The sequence below is a fragment of the Rhineura floridana genome, chromosome 1 (assembly GCF_030035675.1).
Source record: "Rhineura floridana isolate rRhiFlo1 chromosome 1, rRhiFlo1.hap2, whole genome shotgun sequence".
Classification (NCBI taxonomy): domain Eukaryota; kingdom Metazoa; phylum Chordata; class Lepidosauria; order Squamata; family Rhineuridae; genus Rhineura; species Rhineura floridana.
The window spans coordinates 159,682,742-159,707,554 of record NC_084480.1 but is presented as its reverse complement, the minus strand read 5'-3'; the positions used below and the strand labels follow the sequence as shown (position 1 = coordinate 159,707,554).

At 42.3% G+C, this 24,813-nt stretch overlaps 1 protein-coding gene across 3 annotated transcripts in view; it reads right to left on the bottom strand.

Annotated features, from left to right (window-relative positions):
* The window catches only part of ACP5 (acid phosphatase 5, tartrate resistant), a 41,295-nt gene extending 16,772 nt beyond the window's left edge, over window positions 1-24,523 (bottom strand). The window contains exon 1 of one of the 3 annotated variants that reach the window (XM_061629500.1): window positions 24,505-24,523. Coding sequence is in view for 1 of the 3 variants with exons in the window: in XM_061629338.1 (XP_061485322.1) it covers window positions 16,490-16,522 (33 nt within the window). In the remaining 2 variants the exon portion in view is untranslated. Of the gene's footprint in view, window positions 1-5,564; window positions 5,600-16,489; window positions 16,538-24,504 lie in introns of those variants that run through there. The other 2 variants (XM_061629338.1, XM_061629448.1) reach the window with 2 other exon arrangements.
* Between the last annotated feature and the right edge of the window lie 290 nt (window positions 24,524-24,813).

Below are 24,813 nucleotides of genomic sequence, written 5' to 3'. Positions count from 1 at the left end.
TGTAATTTCCGGGATCCCCTCTGGATCCCTTTTTGAAGATTGGCGTTACATTTGCCACTTTCCAGTCCTCAGGCACGGAGGAGGGCCCGAGGGACAAGTTACATATTTTAGTTAGCAGATCAGCAATTTCACATTTGAGTTCTTTGAGAACTCTCGGGTGGATGCCATCCGGGCCCAGTGATTTGTCAGTTTTTATATTGTCCATTAAGCCTAGAACTTCCTCTCTCATTACCACTATTTGTCTCAGTTCCTCAGAATCCCTTCCTGCAAATGTTAGTTCAGGTTCAGGGATCTGCCCTATATCTTCCACTGTGAAGACAGATGCAAAGAATTCATTTAGCTTCTCTGCAATCTCCTTATCGTTCTTTAGTACACCTTTGACTCCCTTATCATCCAAGGGTCCAATCGCCTCCCTAGATGGTCTCCTGCTTTGAATGTATTTATAGAATTTTTTGTTGTTGGTTTTTATGTTCTTAGCAATGTGCTCCTCAAATTCTTTTTTAACATCCCTTATTGTCTTCTTGCATTTCTTTTGCCAGAGTTTGTGTTCTTTTTTATTTTCTTCATTCGGACAAGACTTCCATTTTCTGAAGGAAGACTTTTTGCCTCTAAGAGCTTCCTTGACTTTGCTCGTTAACCATGCTGGCATCTTCTTGGCCTGGCGGTACCTTTTCTGATCTGCGGTATGCACTCCAGTTGAGCTTCTAATATAGTGTTTTTAAACAACTTCCAAGCATTTTCGAGTGATGTGACCCTTTGGACTTTGTTTCTCAACTTTATTTTTACCAATCCCCTCATTTTTGTGAAGTTTCCTCTTTTGAAGTCAAATGTGACCGTGTTGGATTTTCTTGGCAATTGGCTATTTACATGTATGTTTAATTTAATAGCACTGTGGTCACTGCTTCAACAACACTTACATCTTGCACCAGGTCCCGGTCCCCACTGAGGATTAAGTCCAGGGTTGCCGTCCCTCTGGTTGGTTCCATGACCAACTGGTCTAGGGAATAGTCATTTAGAATATCTTTTAATTTGTCCATCAATACATTAATTCCTTCCAAAGGGTTTTCTAATACAATTATCAAATCATCAGCAAATGCTCTCAATTTATATTCTTCTTTTTTTATCTTTAATCCCGAAATCCTTTTGTCTTGCCTTATATCTCTAAGCAGCACTTCTAAGACCAGAATAAATAAAAGGGGAGATAATGGACATCCCTGTCTTGTACCCTTCTGTATTTCACATGAATCCGTTAAATCTCCGTTAACAATTATCTGAGCCTTCTGAGATGTATAAATCGATCTAATCCATTTTATAAAATTGTCTCCAAAATCCATTTGCTCCAAAACCTGAAACATAAATTTCCAATTCAAGTTATCAAATGCTTTTTCAGCATCTAAAAAAATCAAAGCTGCTTGTTTATCATTTCGTTGTTCTAAATATTCCAAGACATTCAAGACATTCCTGACGTTGTCACGTAATTGTCTTTTAGGTAAAAACCCTGATTGATCTTCCTGGATAAATTGTTGCAATATTATTTTCATTCTTTCTGCCAAGATCATTGTAAAAAATTTATAGTCATTATTCAATAGAGATATTGGCCGATAATTTTTTGTTTTAGTTAAATCTTCCTCCTCTTTAGGTATTAATGTTATGTTAGCATTTTTCCAACTATCCGGTATCTCCTCCAAACATTTATAGTACATTGCAGATAACCCATCTGGTCCTGAATTTGGACCGTTAGCAGGATTTAAGATCAACAATCAAAAAACAAAGATGTTGGTAAAAAATTTAACTTTAAGGGAACAGAAAGAGTTAATGGACAAGACAGATTTTACAATAGAGAAAAAGTTGAAATATTTAGGTATCATTATGACAAATAAAAATTCAAAGTTGTTTCATAATAATTATGAAAAATTATGGACAGAGATTAAGAAAGATCTGCTAAAATGGGATAAACTACAATTGTCATTAATGGGTAGAATATCTGTGATAAAAATGAATGTATTACCGAGAATGATGTTTTTGTTTCAAACAATACCTGTAATATCCTCTGATTTACCTTTTAAACAATGGCAAAAAGATATCTCTAAATTTGTATGGCAAGGAAAAAAACCAAGAGTTAAATTTAAACTACTACAAGACGCCAAAGAAAGAGGAGGACTGGGATTACCAAATCTGAGACTTTATTTTGCTGCCTGCTGCCTAGTCTGGATAAAGGAATGGATTTTATTGAGGAATAAAAGACTATTGGATTTGGAGGGCCATAATCTGAAGTGGGGATGGCATGGATATCTATGGTATGACAAAGTAAAAGTAAATGTAGACTTTAATAATCATTTTATAAGACGTCCTCTGTTGAAAATATGGAACAGATATAAACCAAGGTTTTATTCGAAAATACCATTATGTGTCTCAAGTCAAGAAGCGTTTTACAGAAGAGAGATGGCTGGAAAAGAGAAATGGTTAACTTATCAAGAACTATTAGAAAATGTACATGGAGAATATATAATGAAAGAGAGAGAACAACTGACAAAGGAAGGATATAGTTCTCAATGGTTTGCCTATTTACAATTGTTAGAAAGATATAAAATGGACAAGAAAATGTATGGGTTTGAAATAAGTAAATCTGATTTTGAAATAGGTTTGTGTACAAATGATGAAAATATAATTGCGAAAATGTATAAACTCTTACTGAAAATGGATATGGAGGAAGAACAAGTAAAAGAGTGTATGGTAAAGTGGGCAAAAAATTTTGGTTATAACATACAAATGGATCAATGGGAAAATATGTGGAAAAAAGGCTTGAGATTTACACTATGCTATAATCTTAAAGAAAATTTCTATAAAATGATGTACCGTTGGTACATGACTCCAGAAAAGTTGTCAAAAATGTACAGTAATGTTTCTAATGTTTGTTGGAAATGTAAACAACAAGAAGGATCATTTTATCATATGTGGTGGCTGTGTAAAAAGGCAAAATCATTTTGGGCACAGATAGGTAGGATGATGCAAAAAATTCTAAAGATAAATATTCAGTCAAAACCAGATTTTTTTTTATTGGGTTTTATGGATAAACAAATAGAAAAGAAATATGGAAGAATAATATTATATATGATTACGGCAGCAAGATTATTATATGCACAAAAGTGGAAAATGGAATCAACACCAACAACGGAAGAATGGCTATTGAAATTAATGGACTTAGTAGAGATGGATAAATTAACATGTTTACTTAGAGAAAAATCGACAGATACATTTCTTAAGGAATGGAAGCCTCTCTTAGACTTTTTGTTGAAAGATCAAAATAAAATGATGATATTGGGATTTGACGATTAACTAAGACAGCCTATGGAGAAAAGTGATTCTGTATGTATACATTAAGGGACAGGTTTGATGTATATTATATACTTATAGCTGATCTGCGACAAATCGGAAGTCAACTATTTTATTTTTATTATTTTTTGTTGTATTGTTATGTTTTTTGACTTTGTTTTGTTTGTCTTTTGAAAAAATTTGAATAAAAAAAATTATTAAAAAAAAAATAGAATATCTAGAATGTCAAGGCCAAAGCTGAGAAAAATTTTGGTGCAATGACCCGCTTCTTTTTCACAAAGAGCAGGAAATTTGTGCCAGCAGCAGTACGTGTTTTAAGAACTAAAATAGTCCCGATGATACTCTATGGGGCCCCAATTTGGTATCCCTACTTCAAAGGATCACTTGAAGGAATTCTTCCCTTCTTTCTTAGATCTATTTTTGGTGTCCCAAGATGGGTCTCTGGAGCTACTCTTAACTTGGAGGCTGGCCTTAACTCTTTAAATTGCTTAGCTTGGACTTATGCCATTCGCTTCTGGCTACGCTGCTGTCTTATGTTCACTCAAGACTCACTTACTTCTCAGGTATTGAGAGACCCTATTAACCCATCTTGGACCAAGGTGGTGCTGGATAAAATTGTCTCGGTAGGCCTTTGTTCCTCTGACTTGCTGTCTATGGAACTTGGTAGGGCCAAGGCAATTGTCAAACTGCAGCTGGTTGATATTGACAACCAAGAGCTTCTTGCAGCTGCTTCGGGCCCCTGCTCCCCTCGTTCACTGGGTCTAGCAGGTTTCCCTTGTAAACACGGGGTGTGCTATTTAAGCTGGTTATCTGTACCCAAGTACAGGAGGGCATTTTCTTTGGCCCAATTCAACGCCCTACCCTCTAAACTTTTGGAGGGCAGATATGATAAAACCCCAAGGAATAATAGATACTGCCCCTGTGATAAGGCTGTAGTGGAGTCGGTCTTACATGTCCTGTTTAACTGTAGATATTATGATGGGGCCAGAAAAGATATTTTATACCCCATTTTGCAATCCCTCCCAGGTCACTCCCTGGAGGCTCTTTTGCCTGTTCTCTTAGAGGGTTCTGATAAAGCAATTACTGTAAAAGTAGCCAAATTCTTGAACTTGGCCATAGTGAACAGACCCTGTGTGATTGCATATTGCATTTAATCCATCGTATTGCTTGATGTCTGCCATAGCTCTGTTACCAAGTAGTCTTATGCAAATATTGTATATTGTATTGTGGTCAGTCGACTGTAAAAATTAAATTAAATAAATAAACTTACAAAAGGGGCAGATTTAAAAGGGGCAGCAATCTGCCAATACAAGTGGAAGTTCTTAAAATCAAGACTGAAATTTAATGCTTTAGTAACTTTCCCTAGCATAAAGTGCATAATAGGCTTCTTGACATACTATCTGATTTTACACTATGGTTGTACAGCATTACTACCTCTACATTTTCAGTGTGACCTTCTTCCTTGAGGGGCAGATTAGGCTGTGAGATTATGAGGTTCCCATAGTCATCTAGGAAACTTTGTAGCTCATTTCCATTAAAAAAAATAATTAAAACAATTTACATGCAGGCAAAGTTTATTAAGTAGATCCACACAATACATTTAAAGGACGTCCAACTTGCATTTAAAGCACGTGACTTCCCCTAAAGAATCATGGGAAGTGTAGTTATAGTTCCTGAACAAATGAACAAATGAACAAAACACTGATATTCCCTACAAAGAAATATCTTTCCTCTTGGCTGCTGCTAGAAATTGGAAATCAGAAGATGGAGGCACAATCCCAAGAATTGTTTCACTTAATATGGCAGCATGCTTTGTAGGAAAAATATGTCAACACAAATAAAGCATCAAGACAAGAAAATATGGAGGATGACTTTTATGGCAATGGTATGGCTTCATGAAATGGGCCAGACATAAATGTTTTTTTTCAGAATAAGAAACCAAGACTGGCCTTGTCCACCTTTTACACTCAGACAAGTGCAGGGGGTTGGGGACTTCCTAATTTATATTTTTACTACACAGCATTGCAGCTGCGACAACTTGGCTTCATAATAATGAGAACAAAAAAGGCTTGGATCAGACTAGAGGAATCAATGCTGACCTCAGGTAAATTGTGGATTTTACCATTCATACCAACCTGCAACATATGGTTAGGATAATTAATGATTTATGCATCATAGCACTCTACTGGTCATTCAAATCGTAAGACACTTACCTGTATATATGAACTTACCTAAATGATTCTGTCATTCTATATATGAGGTACATCATTATTATAAATATTGGTTCTGGGGAGGGAGGGAGCGGAAAAGGTTTTCATTTGAATTAGTTGTATTTTCTGTGATATGTTTTTGTCTAATATCCAAATGAGAAGAGTAAGCATAAGTTTATGGTGCAGACAATCTCCCCCCCCCCCAAACATCACAGACATGGAAGCTGTGTGGAAGGATGCAAAATCTGAGGAATTAATGGACACCAAATTGAGATGTGTATTTGAAATGCTTAATGAAAACGATAAGCTGTGTTTCAGCTAAGAGCCAGAAGCATGGGACCTCAGAAAAGGAGACATGGACTACATGCATCCACATTCCTGCTTTACTAATTTAGGTTGCACAAGCTATGTGGTACCTCCTGTTAACTGGCACCTGTTTCACAGACATATGGGACCTTGTCTGAGGCAGTCAATGGGTGTCTTCTTGGTTTGCAAGGATGTGCTTATTCTTGATCACTGTGAAGATGTGCCATTGCTCAGTGCTGGCCCAAGACATGTGCTGCCTAATGTAGGGCCTGAATGCCTTCTTCAATTTGGGGGCCAACATTTTAAAAAAGACTTGCATATCTCATAATGGTTCCTAAAGCAGCGCCAGCCCTGCCATAGGTGTAACTGTTGTCAGGGTGTCTAAAAATCTATATGGCCAAGATCATACTGTGAAGCACAGATGTCTTAATGAAAAACCTGCTAATCCTAAGGATCCAAGAACTATAATATTTTTTTTAAAAAAATCATTATTGAGAGATGTTTAAGTGTGCAATTGTTTTGCAAAATAGTTAAAAACTTCAAACAGCCAAAGTGATGGCATAATGATGATCTCAGCATAACTGAGTTCTAGTCCATGGCTCTACAAATCTGTTGCTCTTCAGTATTTGTTGTGTTTTCCTCTTCTCTCTCTGCCCCCCATCAGCCATCCAAACTATTGCCACATAATTCTTAATGCCACAAAATGCCACATAATTCTGACTTTTATACTATGTTTATGTATATGGATTTGGTTATGTGTTTTGCTTTGTAAATTGATTTGATATTTTTATTGTACTTTGGGTATTCTATTGTAAATCACTTTGAGATCTTTTAGATAGTTAGCGGTCTATAAATGGAAATAACAACAACAACAACAACTTATTTTTAAAGGTTCAAGTTCCAATCAAGCACTTTACAGCTTTATCCAAAACAAAGTGTTTTGGGAGTACTTTAACTCCTAAAATCCCCCTGCAAGTTGTGTTGTAATGGTCTTGTCCAACTGTCACAAAGATTGTACATCCTTATTATTTATTTATTTATAAGCTGTACCTTTCATAGGAATACATCAAGGTGGCTAACAACATAGACACCATAAAATTTAAAAACCAATACAAACATAATTAAAAACAATAATAAAAGCATAAATAAAAATTGAATTGGTGAGAGAGAAATTCACGTTACAAAGTCCTGTCTATAAAGTTCAGTTTTCAAGAGATGCCTGAAAGAAAGGAGGTATGGTTCCTGCCAAACCCCTAGTGGAACTCTAGTGGAAGAAGGCAGGCCTCCCACACTAAAGGCTCAGTCCCTAGTAGAGGACAGCCAAACATCATGGGTGTAGGGAACCACCAAAGTGCCCCATCAGAAGATCTCAGTGATCAAGATGGTACGTGAGGAGTCAGGAGGTCCTGAAGGTTGTACTTTATGATAAGCCTACAGTAATTTTCAAGCTTTCCACTTTCAACAAATCCTTTCCATATTGATTTGTCTGCCAAGTAATAACCCTCTGCAAGCTGCACAGGACTCCAGGGACCATACACAGCCTTACCTTTGCCCTTCATGAGGAGGAAAGCACATGCTCTTAAACACAGCCAACACTGCCCTGTGGCTGCACATTGCAGGGGAGGGTTAGCAGTAGCTGACAAACTGACTTTCAGGGATTTTCTCACTCAGAATCTCCTGATACTTCCAAAGAACCTCCAAAGATTTCATCCAAAGATCATTTAAAAGCTATTTCCTTAGGCAAAAAAGAATTAAAAACATTACATGCCAAAAAGCCCACCATTCCAAAACACAGCCTGACTTGGTTTCCCTGTGCTCTATCTAGCTTCCTCATAGCCTTTGAGTCTCTGGCTATTAATGCACCACACTAGCTTTTCACACCTCTGTGGTAGTCAAAATACGGCTCTCTAGACTCTAGGTACAGGAGCAGGAAAAAAAGATGGCATTGTATAATGTGTGTGCATATGTATAGTACAGAATATATCAGCATTTACCAACCTGGTGCCCTCCAGATATTTTGGCTACAACTCCCATCAGCCTCAGCTGTCTGGAGGGCACCAGGTTGGTGAATGGAGTGTATATACATACTGTGTCACTGATCTTTCAGTTCTAGCTTCTTCTTTTCTCTTTTCCTTTCTGGCTGTACTCTTCCCTTAAGGGCAGTGCCCAATTCTACCCCCCCCCCATCCTATGACTTGCCTTTCCATTCCTAATAATCTTGTGGATCTGACTCCATGACTTGGCAGTACTGAATCATAGAGCAAGAACCTTTCCAGCCAAGCCAGGCCTCCTGAAGACGTGGCATCTATCTGGTACAAGGTCACACTTTTATTCTTGACAGTTTAATCCAGAATAAATATGGCTTTCTACTGACATGTACACAATTTCTATCTCAGAGCAGAACTGCAATTTTGCACATAAAAAAACACATTCAAAGAAGGTTCAGGAAATCATGCTTTCCCCATTCTTTAAAACATGATTTAAGCAAGTAGGGTTGCCATGAGGAAAAAGCCAACCCAGAATAGTTCAGATCTGTTTCTATCTTTTGATAGATTGATATGCAAGAGCCATCAAGAGCTATCACAGCATAACTCAAACTTCTGTGAAAGACAAAGAAGCAGGGTTTCTAGAGCCCCAAAAATGTTCACCAACTGTCATTTAGCTGTCAGGAGCTCTTCCAAAAAACCAATTAAGAAAGATGCTGGTGGAAGAGGCTTCTGTTAATGGTTTGCTACTTCTCAGGATGCCTTGAATGTGCAATGGGGCAGAAAGAAGGAACACAAGTCGGGTGAATAACTATACAATGTCTGGAAACCCTCCAGAGGTGCTGGGTTTCTATCAGGATTCTCGGGATTCCAGAATATTTGGCAGAATGGGAGAGGTTAGAGGTGCAAAGTTCTGGACAGCAAAAATGTCTTTTAAAGAATTAAATGGCTCTGCCTATCTCTAGTGGCCAAGTATGAATGGTTTATTGGATTAGCATAATCTCATTATTTCAGGACAAGGCAGATCAAGGCTATTGTACTGGACAATGAGGGTGAAAAGGGCTCAGTTTTGTGTTATCTTGGCATGATGTCTTTGTCGCTTAACATAGAGGTTGTTTGAAAAGTGGAAGCGAGGGGCATTGCAGGTGGGTTTTTTTGTTATTGAGCAGCACATATAATAGGGGTGATTGAATCTCTTGTAGGATGCTGTGGTCCATTGTATATAACAGGGATCACCAACATGTTACCCTCCAGACGTTGTTTGAGAAAAGCTCTCTGACCATTTGACCATGCTAACTGGGGTTGATGGGAGTTGGATTCCAACATCTGAAGGGCACCACATTGGCTACCTCTGATTCATAAAAACATTGTGACCTAACCTCACTCTACCCAGATCAGATACAGTTTTCCGCCCAGAGCTTGTTGACATGCATCCCTAATTCTTAGAATTGCTACGTATCATATTGATCTCTTACTATATAATATATTTTTAAGCATCATGCTACCCGTGAATGCTTTTGTGCAGGCATGTGCCTGCGAAGAAGCATTCATTAGTAGTGTGATGCTGCCAGGTGAGACAGCGGTGCTGATGGCAGTGGGGCATGAGCAAGGCACCCAGCAGTGGTGATGGCAGCAGAGTGTGAGGTGCCTGGTGATGGCAATGGGGCAGGTGAGGTGCCTGGTGGTGGCAGCAGCAGCAGAGTTGCATGAGGTGGCAATGTGCGAGACACCCGGCGGCAGCAGCGAAGAAGGTGCCCGGTGGTGAGCGAGGGAGCAAGAGGGACAGAGCTGGCGGCGAGTGAGGCATATGATGACGGCTGTGCTAACTGGGATTGAACCTTGGGGGGGGGGTCAGTCGGTTGGAGGAAGAGTGGGAGACCGGTGGGAGGGCTGGTGACCCATGGGGGCAGAAGGGAATGAGAGGGCTAGTGACCTATGGGGGAGGGAGGAGGAGCACTGGTGATCCATGTGGGGAGAGAGTCAAATGCTGGTGACTTGGGAGGGTGAGTACTGGTGACCCTAGGGGAGTGAGGGGTGAGTGCTGGAAACCGATGTGCAGGGGGAGGGGAGTGCTGGCAACTTGTGGGGGAGGAGCACTGGCAACCATGTGCAGGGGGAGCACTGGTGACCCATGGGGGGAGAGAGGGAGGAGTGTTGGCGATCCATGGGGAGGCAACAGTAGTCGGGGTTGGTGAGCAAAGCTTGCAGGGGTAGAGCCCCTAGTATATATAATATTTTTCTAAGCCATCACCCCATCACACAGCCTGACAGCAGCATTCCATGGGGGCAGGGGTGGGATGCGGCGAGTGTGAGGCAAGCAAGGGCGGCAAGCCATTGGGAAGCGAGGCAGACATGAGGCAAGTGAACAAGCAAGGTGTGAGAGCAATGCGGGCGAGTAAGTGACCGAAGAATAGTCAAAACAGCCCAGGATAGCTCCTTATCAACCTTCCTGCTCTGCTGTTGCTGTCTCTCCCCCTCCCAATCTCATCAACAACCTCAGAGGTGGAAGGCAAGGAGGAGAGAAGTAGTGGGACAAAAGGATGGTTCCTGAGGTTCTGCCCTGGCCATTCTCCACTACTTCTGTGTCTCTCACCTCAACCAGCTGCCTCCCTCTTTCTCACAGGAAAAAATCTAAAGGGGAGAGGAGGAAGCTTAGTGACCCATTTGGGACGGTGACCTCTGTGTATGTGTCTGTGCTCTCTGTGTAGGTGTGTGTGTGCTCGCATTTGGGAGTCTCTAGTTGGTGAGCAGAGCAGGCAGAGGGGATTAGCAAGCATAGTGAGCAGGGGAGCAAGGCCCTGTGTGTGTGTGTGTATTTGCCACTTGGCACAAAAAGTGCTTTTCCCCCTCTTTATTCTCTCATTTGCTGTCACGATTTAAGTTTGATCTGTTTCATGTTCCTTCATATCTCCCTAATTGACTCCAGATGGAAGTTTGCCTTGGCTTTTCAGTTTGCTATGGCAAGCAAAATAGCAGTGTGGAAGAAATTAAGTCTGACAGAAGCATGCAGGTGTTTGATTTGCCAACACACGCTATACTAAATTATTTACACTACAGTTATTAAAACGTCTAAAGAAAACATGAGAGTTTTTTCCCAGCTATGTTTACTTGGGCAAAAGCCTCTTGATTTCAAGGAGACTTACTTCCAAGCAGGGGTGTAGTCATCCAAGGCCTCAGGGGGTCTTAAGACTCCTTACTTTTTTGGGAGCCGGGCTCATCAGGGTCCCCATGTCTCCATCATCTTATGAGCTAATCAGCATGAAAGGAGTGTATGTTAGCCACTGAGAAGAGTCTTCTAACATACTTCCTTGTTCTTTCCTGCTAATAAGAGTGAACCACAGTGAAGGGAGGTAAGTCAGCTCCTAGCTAACACTCTGCCTTTTCATGCTTATTGGCTCCTAGGGATGTCTTTGTTGTGGGAGAAGGCATTAACAAGGTTCTCATTCTCAACCCAGCAGGATAAAAAAAAAGAGGATGGGAGGGAGTGTGGCTGTCAAGAACAGACCCTGCACCTCTGAATTTGCCACTGTGCTACTGCTTCCAAGTAAGTATGCCATTCCTGGTCAGAGACAGCCTGGCCATAGTAACCCATGCTCTCTGGAAGCCTCCCAACTGGATTACTATAATGTGCTCTTTTTGCACTGCCAGGTCAGAAGCATCCCAAACCATGAGATTTTAGGGGTGGGCCCTAGTGATGTCATTAAGCATCAACCGTAGTTGCTTAGAGCATACAGTTTAAACAAAAACATTTATCTGATTGGAAATTAAGATAGAAATCTTAGCTAAAAGAGGGTGTTCCAAGGCTCACCTGAAGTGACAGAATCATTCCATCTCACCTGCTTAGGGAGACTGGGTAGGGAACATTTAATCTAGCCTACTTGCTTCTGGCAAGAAGGGTTTAAGTGCCCCCAGGCCAGGCCTGTCACCGAAAGGCCATTGTAGGAAAAAAAGGAGCCTAGTGTTGTGGAGCTGTTAGATGGGAGCACTCAGGAGCAAAGATGCCCCTGAAGGCTGCAATTCTAAAAACACTTACTAAGGGACTAAGCCCTCCTCTAAGGATGCACACATTATGTGGTGAGGGGGTTTGAGAATGTCGAAGGGGCTGAGAGCAATGGCGTCAGGAGTCTAGACCAAGAGGCTAGACTCCTAGTAGGTGCACCCAAGGCGGAATGGTCAAAGCTGAGACACCAGACTAAGATGCATCCAGATTCAGAGGAAGGTAATGCTAAACTACCTCTGAATACCTCTTACTGTGAAAACCCTATGAATAGACTATCCAAAATGCAACACGAGTAGATGCTAATGGAAGTCACTGATTCATAGAGTCGCCATGTCGTAATCAACTTGAAGGCATATCACAACAACAAAAAGGACTAAGCCCTATAGAACTCAATAGGACTTACTTCTGAGTAGATATGGTTTGGATTGTACTGTAGGTAAAGCTTGACTACGGATCCTCTGCAAAGATATCTATATCCAAGCAGGATTGGCAACCCCCTGCCTGCCGTTTAATTTTTTTAGCAAGTGCTGAAAAGAGTGCAAAGAAGGTGTCTCCATAAAATGGAAAGCACATCTTGAACTTGGCCTAGTAGCAAATCAGCAACCAGTGCAGATTTTAGAGCATAGATATTATGTGTGCTGAATGAGTCTCACTCCTTTCAACAATCATGCTGCAGCATTCTGCACTGTCCGGGTCAGGTTGTGGTGCATGGGGATTTCTGTGACCGTGGTTGATTGGCTGCCAGGATTTTTTTAGTTTTGGTTTCTGGTTAGGAATTCTGACTGGTTGTGGGATGCTTTCTGCCTTACTCATAGGAATCTTTTTTTGGTTGGTATGGTACTGCATTTAGGAAATCATCACTGTCTTTTGTGTGTGTTTTCCATTTGCATTTCTTTTAACCTCACTCCGTTACATCCATATAAGCAACAACCGTGGTTCCATGTGCTCCACTCAACCCCCTTAAACCCCACTGGTGGGAGGGTATGTGCTTTAGCTCACTAGAGCCACATAACACCAGTGTTAAAAGAGTTGCATTGGAAGCTGTCAATATGTTTCCAGTCTTAATTCAAGGTGTTGGTGATGACCTATAAAGCTCTAATGACTTGAGACCTAGATACTTGACAGAGCACATCTCTCAATATTTTCCTGCTTGGGCATTAAGATCATCTGGCGAGGCCCTTCTTATTGTCCCACTTTTGGGCACCATACCCCATGTGGCAACATGGGAGAGGATCTTCTCTGTAGTGGCACCCTAACTAAGGTCTGTCTGGTGCCAATTTTAGCTTCGTTTTGACACCATGTTAATATCTGGCTAAACAGGAATTTCTCAGGAATTTCTGATTTGTTGAACTGTTATTATCATTGTTGTTCTTATATCCTGCCTTTCCTCCAAGTTGCTCAAGGTGGCATACAAACATGGTTCCCCCGGTCCCTATTTGATCCTCACAACAACCCTATGAGGTAAGTTAGGCTGAAAGATAGTGACTGGCTCAAGGTCACCCAGTGAGCTTCATGGCCAAGCGTGGAATTGAATCCTTGTCTCCCAGGTCCAACACTGTAACCCCTACACCACACTGGTTCCTGTGTCCTGCCCTGAGAACGGGGCTCATTATAAATATTTTAATTAATAAATTGAATAAACCTTATCTATGTTCACTTGGGAGTAAGTCCCAGTGAACTTGGTAGGACTCATTTGTGAGTAAACATTAATAGACTCTGGTTACATGATTGCAGTCTGAACCAATGCATGTTTACTCAAAAGTAAGGAAAACATCCAACCCAACTTACCTGGGAGTAAGTTCCATCGAATTCAATAGGACATACTTCTGAGTGGACTTGCTTAGAATTGTACTGCAAATCCTGCTGAAGTTCTATGAATAGGACTCAGAGGTAATGGGACTTACTTCCAGGTAAGTATGCCTAGAACTGCAGCATTAAGACCAGTGCTGAAACAATACTTTCCTGCCACGGTAGTCCTTCTATAAGGATTGCTGTGAAGGAAGATGTGTAGGAAATGTAGTTACTTTGGCCTCGGTGGCACGGAACGCTTTTTACCACCTTCGACTGGTAGCCCAGCTACGTCCCTATCTGGACAGTGATGACCTCGCCTCAGTTGTTCATGCTGTGGTAACTTCTAGGTTGGACTACTGCAATGCGCTCTACGTTGGGCTGCCCTTGAAGATAGTTCGGAAACTACAGCTAGTCCAGAATGCAGCGGCCAGACTACTGACGCGGACCAGAAGGTCCGCTCATATAACACCTGTTCTGGCCCGTCTGCACTGGCTTCCTATTTGTTTCCGGGCTAAATTCAAAGTGCTGGTTTTGACCTATAAAGCCCTACACGGCATGGGACCGCAATACCTGGTGGAACGCCTCTCCCAATACGAACCTACCCGTACACTGCGCTCGACATCTAAGGCCCTCCTCCGAGTCCCATCCCATCGAGAAGCTCGGAGGGTAGTGACCAGAACCAGGGCCTTCTCGGTGGTGGCCCCCGAATTGTGGAATAGTCTCCCCGATGAGGTACGCCTGGCGCCGACGCTGCTATCTTTTCGGCGCCAGGTGAAAACCTTTTTATTCTCCCAGGCATTTTAAAATGTATTTTAATAATTGTTTTTATAGTGTATTTTAAATAGTATCTTATTATTGTTATATTTTGATGTTGCTTGGTTTTTGTTGCTTGTTGTTTTGATTTTTGATTCTGTTATATTTACTGTATCTATATATCTTGCTTGTTTTATCTTTTATGTACACCGCCCAGAGAGCCTTTTTGGCTTAGGGCGGTATATAAATAAAATAAAATAAAATAAATAAAAATAAATGTAGATTTTCCAGGGAACACCCATATTAACAAATGGCCAAGTGTTTCATAAATGTCTGGGATCCAGTGTTTGATGTGTTGTTTAATCCAGTGTTTAATCTGTAGATTAAAATCCCTAACCTGCCGCACAGCTCACTGGATGGGCTAGGCCTAGGGCAAATCCCTGTGGTGAAGCCATTATGTGATTAGATTGGTATCTCTATTGTGTGATTAGATCACTAGCTGTTTCCATGATCTTTCTAAAGGTCCAGCCGTCAGCATCAGGGGAAAAAAAAGCAAAACTGATCATGCCACACCAGAAGGTTTCAAGGGGTCAACCATGAATATTGATAAAAGTATAATACTGTCTGAAAATATAATGAAAGGAATGTAAGATACGCATACGGTCATAAACGAAAACAGTGTGTATCTTCCTTGCGTGGCTCACTGCATATGCACAATTCATTTAAAGCACATCCTCTCCCAAGGATCCTGGGAACTGTAGTTTGTTAAGGGTTTTGGGAATTGTACCCCTGTGTGGGGTAAACTACATTTCGCGGGATTCTTTTTTTGGGGGGGGGTTGAATGTATGGTGTGTATGCAACCTTAGTGTTATCCTTTCTATGTACTCAGAATAAAATGCCAGTCCAATGGGGTTTACTCCCAGAGAAGCGTACATAGGGTTACAACATCCAATAACTACAACTGGATATGTTGAGCTCTTTGGCGAAAGGATAGGATGCAAATAAAAGCAATAATTTGGCCTTGTTACAACTAATGCAAAATTAAGATGTCATTGGATCAACAGCTTCAATTGATGCTATTAAGAGGCAAACTTTTTTATTGGCCTCGGCTCTTATGCCTTTAAGCTTGATCTGCTGGTTAACATGTGGCAGAACCTATTTCCATATAGTGAAAAGCTTTTCCTGCTGATTTCTTCAGATTACTACTAAAGGCACAAGAGTAACCAGATACCATTTCATGAATCTCTCCAGGTGACTTGCTAACCAGCCTCTTTAAATCCACACTACTGTCAAGGATAGGCCATATCCTTCCTATTTCTCAGCTTCTCAGAATGAGTCCCAGCATTAATCAGCTTCTTTCCTTGAGCTTGTAGTTGCAGCTATCCCAGGGAGACCACCCCATTAGTGGACAGCCTTTTAGCTGTCACTCATAGAACCCACCAGATTAGATAGCATGAAATCATGAAATACTTTCCCTTGTGCTTGATCACTTCTTGATCATCTTAAGAGGCTTCAAGGAATAGGCCTAGGACACCTTGGCTGTTCTCCCTGGAGTTTCTTATGTTTATTATTAGGATTGGTTTAAACAGATTTTAAATAGATTTATTTAGATTTAAATAGACCAGTGAGCTATTTTATTTTATTCACCAACTTTCTCCTAGTTGTCCCCTTATATTCTTTTTCAATAAAGCTTCATTTATTTTGGCTCTTGGCTTGACTGAATTCCTGAACTACTCCGTTTTAGCTTCAGTTTGTTGAATGATAGCTGAACAGGCTTTTTGCATATACATTGAAATAAAGAGAACTACGAACTGATTAAAAACAATAAATTAAAGGAAATAGAATTAAGTCAGTTATATAAACATAGTAAAATACTCCAAATGTTGATTTAATTAACAGATTAATTAAAATGGCTCTCGGAGCAGATATTGACACCTGGAGGAATAAAAGGTTTCAGCCTCATGAAGACTAGTTTGACAAATTCATTAGCCCAATATGTCACAAAAAAGTCTGATTCTGCCAATTAATATAATTTTCTTTAAAAGAGAGTCAAGAGACCGAGATCTTAAAATTGAATATAATAGACATTGTGAAAGAATTGAGCCAAGTACCTTCTGACATCCAGCAGGGCAATATCTGTTCATCTTGCATTGTCCTTTATAACGTCCCTTCACCTCCGTCAGCTGCAAAGTACTGAGCCTCCAGTTAGTTATTATGGCCTTAAGGCCATGAGGGTAAATAAAGGCCAGATATGAGGGCAGTTTCCTTGGAGAGGGAATAAAATATCTGTACAATGTATTAGAGCATCAATTAAACACTAGTGTGAAAGTAGCCTGAAGGTCAGCATCAATTAAGCACCTTGTGCCTTCCCAATGAGAACCGCTCAAGTCTCTTGGAATCAGATAGCCCACTGAGAGGTCCAAGTCAGAAATGGTCCAACCAATTTTAGTGGCCCATGATTCTGGTCCCATTTCTTCATACACCATTAAGACAAAGGAGGGGGGCTGCTGAAATATTATCTTGAGCCAATAATATATGGCTGCTTTAAGGGCTTAGGTTTTTATTGAACAAGCTTCCTGCGTACATACATAAGAACATAAGAACATAAGAAGAGCCTGCTGGATCAGGCCAGTGGCCCATCTAGTCCAGCATCCTGTTCTCACAGTGGCCAACCAGGTGTCTGGGGGAAGCCCGCAAGCAGGACCCGAGTGCAAGAACACTCTCAGGTAGTTTCAGTGACTAGGTTTTTAATCAGCTGTGCCTGGTAAGACAACTACAACGGTTCCTGGCCACAGTAGTGCAGGGACTGGTGACTTCAATAACGGATTACTGCAATGCACTCTCTATGGGGCTTCCCTTGCACTTGACCCAGAAACTGCAGTTAGTGCAGAACACTGCAGGCAGATTAATGACAGAAATGTCAGCATGTAACAGCTCTGCTCATGGATCTGCACTACTTGCTGGTTTGTTACTGGGCCGGGTTCAAGGTGTTGATATATATATATATATATAAAACCCTTAAGAGCTTAGGACCAGTTCATTTGTGGGCCACCTTACCCCATATGTGCCTACTCAAGCACTTTGCTCTGTGGACCTGGCGCTGTTACAGGTGCCACCTAATAGTTCTGCACTTGTTCTTTTAATGTGGCAACCTACACTTTGGAACTCCCTGCCTACTGATATCAGGCAGACACCTTTGCTGTATTCTTTTAAACTCCTGATTAAAAATGTTTTGTTTAGGCAAGCCTATCCAGACACAGATGCTGATGTGTTTTTAAAATGTTAATTACTTATTTTTAACTGTTTTATCAATAATTTCATTTTTATTTTTATTTTTTTGTAAACCTGTTCGAGTTTTTTTTACTATCAAGTGTTATACACATTTTGTTAAATAAAATAAAAAAAATAGTTATCAACATTTATTAATATGATTCATACATGGCAAATTGCAACATATACCTTGAGACCAGAACTATTAGTAGTAGGCCTCAGTTAACAGCTCACAGAATTGTATTACTACTGATTAAGTGTTTAGTAATGCAGTAGTACTAAAACGTTGCTTGTTTATTTTCACTGGAGTTTGTGCACAGTGTTATTGCTAATAAACATATCAACATGCTCACAAATTTCCTTCATTTTTTCCAATCTTTCTTGCCCTGTTACACCTAAACCATTTAAACGCTTGTTTAAAGAAAGGAATACGGTAATAGCACTAAAGCTATTGCTAGAGGTGCACCACTGCCCTCTGTTGGACTGTGTAAGACATCAGATTTTGATTTATTGTAGCACAATTCCATATTCAGATTGGGAGAAAGGCAGGTAAATATACTGGACACTTCAGAGAGGGCAAGACCTGACGCCTCATTTCTCACATGAACCGGTTTTGCACTGGAGGGCTACGGCAAGCAGCAGGAAAGACCCTGGATGAATAGTGAGGCTCGGGAAAGGAAGAATCAGGTGGTAGCACAAAGCTGGACGGTTCAGACACTGGCGCTGAGAAAGGGCTTGAACAAGATCCCCTTTCCTCCAGTTTTAAGACTCATTTAGTTTTTCTGTAGATTCTGTTATCTAGGATTTTCTGTCCCACCCTTTTGATTCCTACGCATGACTCAGGACAGCTTACAACACTTTTAGAATCTCAATATCACATAAGATTACCAAAAGTACCACAGAGTCGGGGACTGCAGATAAAACACAACCTTTTAAGTACTTAGCAAGGCAAAGGCCTGCTAAAGTAAAGATGTCATTGCAGCCAGTGGAAAAAAATGATGGCTCACCTGGCAGGCAGGGTGTCCACTGTCCCCTAGTGCTGGTGTGGCCACGGAGAAGATCCCAATCTCCTGTTTCGATGAACTATGCCTCCACTCTAGCTGAGACGTACAGAAGGGCTTTGGCTTCTAATCTTAGAGAGTGGGCAGGTTGTTAGGAGAGGAGGCAATCCCAAGCCATTCAGGGCTCTAGAGGAAGTTGCCAACATTGTAAGCCTGGCACCCCAGGCAGTTGTCTGAGTTGCTGGCCCCTAAATTGCTTATGCTACAATACACTTGCTAGTCTTATGGTGTCACAGGCTTGTTTTTGGTTTACTGTACGGGGTGTTCCTGAGGTATCTTCCTTGCATTTGGGCAAAGTACGGCTCCAAACACAGTTTAGCTTTTGTGTGATGCTCTGTATTTCACCTGCGCATTATGAATGGTGAGGTGGCTTTGCTGTGGTGATGATAACCTTGCTGCTGGAGGGGGAACTAGTGATCCAAATACATGCCATTAAAAAAAATAGATTATTGGAGCCTAGATTTAGATGAGTATTTTACTGAACAATAAATATGGGGTTAATATTACGTATTTATGTAGCACCTTGCACTGTTCAAAGCACTTCACATACATTGCCTCAATCAGCCTTATAGCAACTCTGTAATGTAGGTGATTATCCCCATAATGCACTTTGGGGGAGCACTGAGGCTGGTGGTAGTGGTGGGGAGAGAGGCTTGTCTTAAGGCAGTGGTTCCCAACCTTTTTGAGTACGGGACCCCCTTTGCAAGCTCAAAAATTTTTGTGAACCCCCCATGCTAATTGTAATTTTAGTCTCTGTTAATTGAAGAAAATTATGCGTGGCAAAATCACATTTCCAACTATCCCTTTCCATTAAAAACTCCCTTTTCTTAATGCAAAGGTTGAATCAGATTGGTATGCCCCTCCTGCACACATCCAGAGTCTGAAGATGTACAGTCCTGTCTCCCAACACCAGTGGGTTAGAGTGTTGGACTAAGATCCAGGTTCAAATACCCACCCAGCCATGAAGCCCACTGGGTGACCTTGGGCCAGACAAAGTCTCTCAGTCTGACCTATCTCACAGGGCTGGTGTAAGGATAAAATGGAAAGGGGGGGAACCATGTGCACCACCTTGAGCAACTTGGAGGAAAGGTGGGATATAAATGCAATAATTATAATTAATTACATACATACATTTCCACTACAGTATGTGGACCCCAGCCTCAGCCAACTTGCTGAGCTTTTTAAAAATCATAATTGTCATCCAGAAGCAGCAATATGGTAGTGGTGGGGATGGCAGATTGTGAAGACAAAAGGGTGGGTAGGTTGAGGAGGGGGGTTAGTGCTTCCAGGCCTTGGGATGATCATCAGAACTGATAACCTGGTTAGCATGCCCTTGGGGAATGAGAGTGGAGCAGAAGACAGATCAGCGCATGCGCACACACACACCTGCTCCTCCTGCAAGCATCTGCAGGTGTGCATGCATTTGGGCACTTAGCCTCAGAGATGAGGGGCGCAGCAAGTCCTGAGCTTCCTAACTGCTTCGTGGCTTCAGCTGGGCCGAAGGCAAGATCTCAGAGACCTTGCAAATAACAATAATTTTTAAAAGGAGGTGGCAGCGAAGGAGGAGTCAAGAAAGGCAGGCAGGCTGGCTGTCAGGAAGGAATAGGGAAAGCAGCCTTTCCTTGCAGCCTTGCCTCTTTTTGTTTCACGAAAGCCCTCATCTCTCATTCTGAGCGTCGTCAGCAGCACCAATGTGAGGAGTAATCCCCTCTTCCTCCTCAGTCTCCTTTGGCATCTGTCATGTGCGGTATAGGCCAGCTTTTGGTGTGCCTGAACGACACTCTGGCACTTCAGCAAAGTCCTCCCCTCTCACTTGGAGCCAGTGGGAGGTGTTATCTGCAGCTGCAGTGGGGAGCAGACAGCATCCAGGTAGTAAAGACATTTTTTAAAAAATTAATTAATAATTCATGTCTTTACTGTTTGCGGCCCCCCTGTGGGTCATGGCTCCCAGGTTAGGAACCACTGTCTTAAGGCCACCTACTAAGTTCATAGTGGAGGTCAGATCTGAACTTTTGTACCTAATTTATGGTTTGGGTCCTTTGCTGCTAGACCAAGGAGGATCCAAATGTTTTTTCATCTCGGTGAACACAACTGACATTGGGGAAAACATATAATCTTGATGGCCAGACCACAATATTTTGTGCCTGGGAAAATGTACAGCTTGTGCATCTATTTAAGTTTCGTTTTCGTATTTGCTGTGGTGGCACAAATGTCATAAGAATCTAATTAGCCAATGCCTGTGCCTTGCCAGTGGTATGTGATGATCCCCAAACCTACATTATTTTGCGAACTTTTTATTTTTTAAGTTTCAAACATATTAGTTCAGATAAGCAGCACGTAGTACTATCCCAAGCTATAGGTAAGGTATGCTGGTACAGTTGGAAAATTGCAGCTGCTTGGCTTCTCCCGTCTTGTGCTGCTATGCTACTGGGAGGTAAACCATGATTTGGCTTAGTGTTATTTGCAAACAGCAGTTCATGGTCTGTCGTGCTTCAAACAAACCCCCAACCATAACCAAGGTTTGTTCTTGGCTTACAACCCATCAATTGTCTGAGGGAAACAAAACCACAAGGCTGCATTTGGATTTAACGCTAAGCCGGATAGTCAGCTGAAGCATCTCTGTCCCCCATGCCAACGGAAAAGAGCTTTGGAAGCACCAGTGATCAGCTGGTCGGGGACACTGGCAAAGGCTTTGTAGGTGCCATCAACCCTGTGATCAGCAGTGCCTGCAAAATCCACTTTTATCAGGGAGCCACATCTTTACCTGCCCCACACATGTCACATACGATGGCAGGTGCAGGACCGGTGGGCTTGGCTTTGAGAAAACAGCCTTGTGGGCCAAATTAGGACCCCAGCCAGGTCTGATTAAGCTTATGGCCCAGAGGTTCCCCACTGCTGACTTAGCTTCAGGTAGTGCAGCAGCAGGGAGCAGACAAGTGGCCACCGTTCTCTAACAGCATCAGCAGCGATGCCGCCCAACAAGATCAGCCTCAAAAGGCCTTCTCTCTATCCCACCAGTTAAAACAGCTAGACTGGTGAGGACTAGGGAGAGGGCTTTTTCGATTGTGGCCCCCACTTTGTGGAATTCCCTCCCAAATGATCTCTGCCATGCTCCCTCTATGATGAGCTTCCAGCCTTGGAAACCTGGCTCTTCAGGCAGGCTTTTGGGGTGGGCTAGGTTTTATTATTGTTGTTGAGATTTTTAATGTTTTAATGTATTTGTATGTTTTTATTTTGTACGTTGTCCAGAGTGGCTGGACAGCCAGCCAGATGGGCGACTAATAAATTTAATAAATAAATAAATAAAAATAATGCTGTGCACGGCTGGCTTGCTTGTTCATGCTTAGCCATAGTTTGGCTTAACATGATATGCAAACAGGGCTTTGGTTGAGCTCTCCCTGCCCACCATTTCTGCAGCCTTTCAAAAGTCATAAAAGAAAACTAAACTAAAAAAAGCCTAGCAGGACTACTAATTCTTTTCCTTGTTATCACATTTCCCGCCATTTCATTGAATGAATATTTTCTTTCTCATTCTTTAGTGCGAGCCTTACTTTTGTGCCGTAAACCCCAGCACACTTGCTCTGTTGAAGAAGAACGAGGAGAAAGTGGTGATTAGGAGACACACACTCTCCCCCTCCCCCACCCCCAAGGCTTACACATCCACTGTGAGGGAACAGGATGTTGTGCTGATGCAAAAAAAAAAATCTAATGCAATCTCATCTAATGCAATCTAATCTCATCTAATGCAAAAAAATATATATCTAAACATGAAATCTGTTGGTTGTTCTGTGTAAAAAATATCCAAAAACTTCAGTTAAGGCTGAATTAATTTCACTTTTTTCTCGGGGAGTAGAATGGCAGTGAAAGCATCTGACAAACAGTCTCCCAAAGCGGTTGTGAACCTATGGACTGCTGGCAAGGCTCTGATGCAAGGGACGGGGAGTCCTCCGTCAGGATCTGTCGTTTTTAAACAAAGCACCAGGCAGTGGAGGCAGGGACGCCAGCCACCTGCACATTGGTTACTTTTGCATATATCCTGTTTGGACAGAGTGTCTAAACTGCCTTTCCTCCCCTCTCCCGTGCACTCACCGCATCTCCCAGCAGCCCAAGCAGGAAGAGCAGGAAGCAGATGGAGCCGGCTGCTTCCTGCAGACTGGCCAGGTGCTTCCTGCCATTGGACCCAGCCAGAAGTGGAACAAGACAGCCCACGCAGGCCTCTGATTCTGCCTGGCTCCGCTTGTGTGTCTATGCGTGCATGTTCTGTATGCACAGAATACATGCACAGTAGCATTTAGCATATTTAAATGTGCACAGAAACACCCATCCACGTTTATGACTGAGAAATGCACCCAAAAGAATATGTTGTGCAGTGCATGAGCAAGTACCACTGGGATAGGGAACCACCAGCCTAGCACATCAGAGAGTTATCTGGGTTGCCTGCCCTTGGGGCTGAGTTTAGGATTTTTTAGCTGCATTGGATAGTTGTGTGCAGACAGCACACCAGATTCCAAAAAGTGTGGGAATGTACGCATCGTTGTGCTGTGTATCCGTAACTATCCACTGCTGTGTGAATGTCTTTCTTACTGTTAGTCATAAATGTAAATAGCACATTAAGGGCAGGTCTCTGGCCCAAGGAGCTTACACAGTCTAAAAGCTTGACAGCAAAGGGAGATTTCTCTCTACTTCAGGACAGACAAAAGGAAGTACTTCTTTACTCAGCACATAGTTAAACTATGGAATTTGCTCCCACAGGACGCAGTAATGGCCACCAGCTCGGATGGCTTTAAAAGAAGATTAGACAAATTCATGGAGGACAGGGCTATCAATGGCTACTAGCCATGATGGCTGTGCTCTGCGCCCCTAGTCAGAGGCAGTATGCTTCTGAAAACCAGTTGCCGGAAGCCTCAGGAGGGGAGAGTGTTCTTGCACTCGGGTCCTGCTTGTGGGCTTCCCCCAGGCACCTGGTTGGCCACTGTGAGAACAGGATGCTGGACTAGATGGGCCACTGGCCTGATCCAGCAGGCTCTTCTTATGTTCTTATATTCTTACTAGAGACATACTGGCTATTGCAAAAGGAACTTGCAAGTGAACCTCCTTAAGCTGCATTGTGCTTCAATTTCCTGCACTCAGATCCTGTGACCTCCTTGCTTGGAACCCACACATCTTGCTTAATTGGTAGCAAAATGTATGAGCCCCAAAAACTCTTTGCTCTAGTCTCTGTGAGCTGTGTGAGAAGTAAAATTAATTTTGTTCAGTGTGCTTGTTTGGTGTGAATGCAGAGGTGGCCCTGCCAAAAGTCAAGATGATGTAGCTACTTCAAGCAGCAGATTTTGGATGTCACTGAGCACAATAGGGGATGAACGGATAGTCCCTTCCAGTCTCTATCCAGTGGGAAGTTCCCATGCCCATCTCCATTTCACTGCTGGAGACTTCCCAGTTGATCGTGCCCCATGGCCATTGTTAAGGAGAGATGCCATGTGAATCTCACCAGAATAGTTTGTGCCAAACCTGTTCCCATGCTTGGGTAGGAAAGAGTTGTGGCACCTGGCAATGTAAAGCTGGGTTTGTGGTTCCCTGGCATGCATCTCAATACCTGTTGAAGCCATACACAGATTTCTCCCAAGCCTGATATGGGTCTAAAAGGAAAAATGGGTTTTTAAGGTAGGATGGGGCCAGGACACATATAGGCACATAGGTGTTTTTCTAGGGGACAGTTATCCCCACAAAATCACCTTGCCATTTTGGAACATCCTCCATCCTTAAGTGTCCTCTTTCTAAAGCTTGGATCTACTTACATCCTATCTGCCCTGGGCCTTCCTCTTTCCCTGGAGAGCCTGGATTCCTCAGCAACCATCCCCTTGTGCAGCTATTTGCTGTTCCTTCCCAGATCAGCAATGGCTATCCTCCCCCTTCCCCCCATTCACTAAGGGGCAGCTTAGCCAAGGCTGGGCCTGTGCAGTTGCCAAAGGCTCTGGCAAGCGTCCTTGCTCCAGGGGAGTCAATTCCAGGACAACACAGGAAGCAATGAGCGCGAAACAACTCTATTGCTCTGTGTGAAGTGGCCTAATGTCTCTTGAGTAATATTTTCCTGAGCAGTGGCTCCA